At 52.6% G+C, this 4,052-nt stretch overlaps 1 protein-coding gene across 1 annotated transcript; it reads right to left on the bottom strand.

Moving 5' to 3' along the window:
• Positions 1–1,009: 1,009 nt before the first annotated feature.
• On the bottom strand, positions 1,010–3,111 carry fjx1 (four-jointed box kinase 1). Its single transcript, XM_069913401.1, has one exon. The coding sequence runs from the start codon at positions 2,936–2,938 to the stop codon at positions 1,742–1,744; it is 1,197 nt and encodes a 398-aa protein (XP_069769502.1). The 5' UTR covers positions 2,939–3,111; the 3' UTR covers positions 1,010–1,741.
• Positions 3,112–4,052: the final 941 nt, after the last annotated feature.

Below are 4,052 nucleotides of genomic sequence, written 5' to 3'. Positions count from 1 at the left end.
ACCACTTGTCAGGAATGAGACTGCCACCTGGTATAATTAAAGAGACATTGTAAATATTCAGATTAATCCAGTTAGGTCAGAATAATCCGTTTCCTCCCTGGATTCAATAAAAAATTTAATTTTAAAAGTCAAATGAACTCTGTGGTATTAAAGATCTTCACCTGTCTCTTCGGCCTTTATCAAAATATTGGTGTTTACTCACTTACAATCAGAAGAACCCATCCCAAGTTTAGGACTGCCCAGCAGAAGGTTTAGTGCCTGGGTCGAAATGATCAGATAGCAAATGAAAACTACAGATATCAAAAATAAACAAACAAAATACTGGAACTAGTTAGTAGGTCAGGTCACAATCCCCACTCAAGGAAATGATCTGGCTGTAGTTGAGTGACAAAAGATGGTCAATATTGAAGCTCATGGGCAACAAAACAAAAATTAAAAGCAATGGAGAGGTATAAATAAGATAAGAGGAAAGGCTGCATTCTCAAGTCAGCAAGGATAGTGTAACATCACAAAAAAATTACCACATGACTTGGGGGCTCCAAGAGATGAGAAACAAGCAGGTGGGGAAATCAGCCCCTGAATTCCCACCCTGAGGAGCAGCTTCCCTTGCCAAGGTGATTCTTCTTGGCAACTCCCTCGCACAACATGGCTAGGGACAGATGGAGACTCTGATAGCTCAGTGGTGAAAGACCAGGGGTTGTGAGTTTGTTCCTTGCTGGAGCCTCATTTCTGTGAGGGGCACTGGATAAAAGTGGGGACTTGGTCTTCCTTGTGGTAGACAACATTTACATTAACTCTATATTAATCCTTTAAAAATTTCTCACCACATTAGAGGAATTTGCAACAGAATTTCCACCAAACTGCAAGTCTTCAGGAGGAAACCCAAACACAGGGAAAACAAACTTCAAACTGACAAGACCCAAGATCACGATTGAAGGTTGGCTATGTGGCCTTTCTTTCCCCCCCCCCCCCACCCCCCCAAAAAAAACATTCGGGGTCTCTATCTCCAGAACCAAAGAATTTTTTTCAAGTAGCTAGTCAAAGTTTTAAAAGCATTCAAACTGGTAGAACATTTTGCTAGTAACCTAGTACCTACCTCAAGGGACTCAACTGAGTAAGGCACAACTTTGGTGGAAGAATCCAATTTATTTGCACCCTGGGATTATCTATCCTTCTACTAAATCTATTACCAGATCACCCCTTGTTGCAGTATATTATGCACTTGAGAAGCTTGGCATTTCAAATTTTAACACCAGTCCAGGCTACTGATTTCTCCACACTGGGGCCAGGATGATTCAACTTGCAGGATTGATTCAACAGTTGTCCAGGAAAGACACACACGTAATAAAATTCTACATCGCAAAGAATTGGTCTTGGGTGAAATACTGTACAAGATGAGCATCAATGATGTGGAAAATGTTAAGCGTGTGAGATTTACTCCTTGCTTGGAGTTTTGTCCGGTACCGATTTCACCGCGAGTATGTGACATCGGGAAGCCGAAGAGATGGGTTCCAAGGATGCTCCCCTCGTTGCGCAGATTCGAGTTGGAATCCCTTTTCACTCTCGCATTTTAATCTTCCAGCCCTACTGTCACCCAGAGCAGTCGCAATTCCACCTTGCACCAATCTGCAAAGGGGATTAATTGCCTCCCTTCCCCGCGGCTGGGAGTAGAACCCTTCTTCACCCTTGGGAGTCAGGGGGTTAACTCGAGGAGCAAAACAGAAGGCAACCCCGTCGCAACTCATTTGCTATATTTCGCCTTGCACTGCGAGATGTGCTTGTGCAAGCGGTCGGTCCTGGTCTGCACCATCTGAGCGTGTTCCTCGGACAGAAAGCCCAGCTGCGGGGCCAGCGGCTCGGCGGCAAGGTAGAGGGCCAGCAGCTGGCCGGCGGCGTCCCGCGACCGGTGCAGCTCGGCGATGCGCCTCGCCGTCTCCTTGCGGAAGATGCACAGGGTCTTCAGCAGCGACTCGTGGTAGCGCTCCCACATGGGCAGCACCCGATAACCGTGCACTAGGCCCGCCTCGTTGTCTATGAAGACGAGGGCTCCCTGCTTCGTGCGGTGCAGGTTGTTGGTGGACCGCTCCATCACCCGCGAGTCCCACTGCAAGCTCAGCAGGTTGCTGGCCAGCCGGTCGAAGTTGGCCGTCAGGTAGTCGAAGAGGATGAGGTCGGACCACTGCGCCAGCTCCCGCGCCTGCTTCTCCGTCACGTTGGTTAGGTCCTCGGCCGAGGGGTGCAGCCCCTTGGCCCCTTCCCTCAGCGGGGGCGGGCTCACCACGTCGCCCAGGTCGCCGATCCATTCGGACAGGCTGACCACCGGTCTGTCCGCCCACTGCGCCGCCTGCACCTCGGAGCGGACCCTCCGCCACTGCTCGCCGTTGGTGTTGACCCGGGACAGCGCCAAGGCGGGAACGTTGCGGATGCCCAGGAGGCGGGACAGGTAGAAGGAGAGGGTCTCGCCGAGCACCTGGTCGGGGTTGATGCCGTACCGCACGCAGGCTCGGCTGCCGTCCGAGAAGGTGGCCAGGCGGTTGGAGAGCCTCCCGCAGCCCCTCTCCAAGTTCACCAGGCGGGACGAGCGGGCCCGCTGTTGCCACCGCTTGACGTGCCCCTCCGGAAAGCCGGCCGAGGGGGAGCGGTCGGCTCGCTCGCTCCAAAACACGCCCTGCTCCACCAAGTCGTCAGGGGACAGGGGCTCCAGCGGCCCGGGGCGCTCGACCCCTGCCCGTCCCGGACGCACGACCGGCGGAGAGCGGCGGCTCCTCGTCGTCGTCCCCACCACCTCCTCCTCCTCCGGGCGCAGCGACACGGCGAGAAGAGTTCGGAAAGTTTTCGCGGCGGCCGGCGGGGAACCGGAGCGAGCCGCGGGCTCCGTGCTAAAACTCAGCCAACCGAGCAGAGAGAGCAGAGCCAAGCCGGGCAGCAGCTCCTTCATCCCGCCGGGGGGTGGCCGCGCTGTGTGTGTGTCTCTCTCCCTCCGTCCTTCGCCCGGCTGGCTCAGGGCTGTCCCGCAGACGCTTGCCCCCCGGCACCTCGGCGTTCCATTGCCCAGTCCCGGCCGCTCCGACCGACATGTGCTAACAGCTCTTCTCCGAGCACCCGCTCGGCTCAGGCTCTCGCCGCTTTAAGCAGCCAGCATGTGATCAGAAGAGGGTGGGACGTGCCGGCGCTCCTTTAAAAGAACACAGGCTGGCGGCGAAAGGAGCTGGGTTCCTTGTCATGAGAGAGGCATTCTTTCCCCATTCAAACCTACCAGCGATTTAATCCGCCACGCTGCTCACTCCCACTCTCCTTCCCGAGCTTAACCCTCTCCTGCAACGTTTAACCCTGCTCGACAGTAGAATCTCGGGGATACAGCACGAAGACACCCATTTTCACATTCTGACCTATTACCTTTCTTTTTTAAAACAATACAAATGTTTAAAATTCAATGAAAATGCAGTGTAGTGTTATACAGCGCTATTTAAACAATTGATACATCAAGGCAAGTATATAACTCGAAAAACCCACTCTAAATCATAGTCCGGGTATTATATTCAAATTTAAAAAAAACAAATCACAACCTTTTCGGTTCTGTGATGATAGAAATCTTCAACATTGAAACAAAAGCACAATGAGTAGAAAGACCTGCTTTATTTTCCCACTCCCGTTCATCGAGTTTGTGCCCTCCTGAGGGGCAATTTGCAACGACTGGTTCACTCACCAACTTTCGGGTGTAAGAGCAAATCCGTGGGAGAAAGCCGTGTGTCCGCGACTGCTGTCCGCAGAAACAGCGCCCAAGGTCGGGGGTGTCCCATGGAAACTAGGCGAGGCAGTTTCTATCTCGGCTGGTACGCGTGCAATCAGATGACAATAAACCTGATGTGACATGACTTGAAGTAAACCCCCCACCCTCCATGACCACGAGGAAAAGAGAAAAAAGCAAGCATTTGTATCAGAGACCGTCATGATCTTTTGTGGTACAGAAAGCGAGGCTTAGGTACAAGTACCTCACTTTGTTGTAGGGGTTTGGTAGTGGGTGCATGGAATAGCCTGGTGGCACTGGGGGT

This window comes from Narcine bancroftii, chromosome 1 (genome assembly GCF_036971445.1).
Source record: "Narcine bancroftii isolate sNarBan1 chromosome 1, sNarBan1.hap1, whole genome shotgun sequence".
Classification (NCBI taxonomy): Eukaryota; Metazoa; Chordata; class Chondrichthyes; order Torpediniformes; family Narcinidae; genus Narcine; species Narcine bancroftii.
This window is presented reverse-complemented; position numbering and strand designations above follow the sequence as displayed.

What these genes read in the sequence shown, in the direction of transcription:
- fjx1 (XM_069913401.1), bottom strand. Translation starts at nt 2,938, where the DNA reads ATGAAGGAGCTGCTGCCCGGCTTGGCTCTGCTCTCTCTGCTCGGTTGG.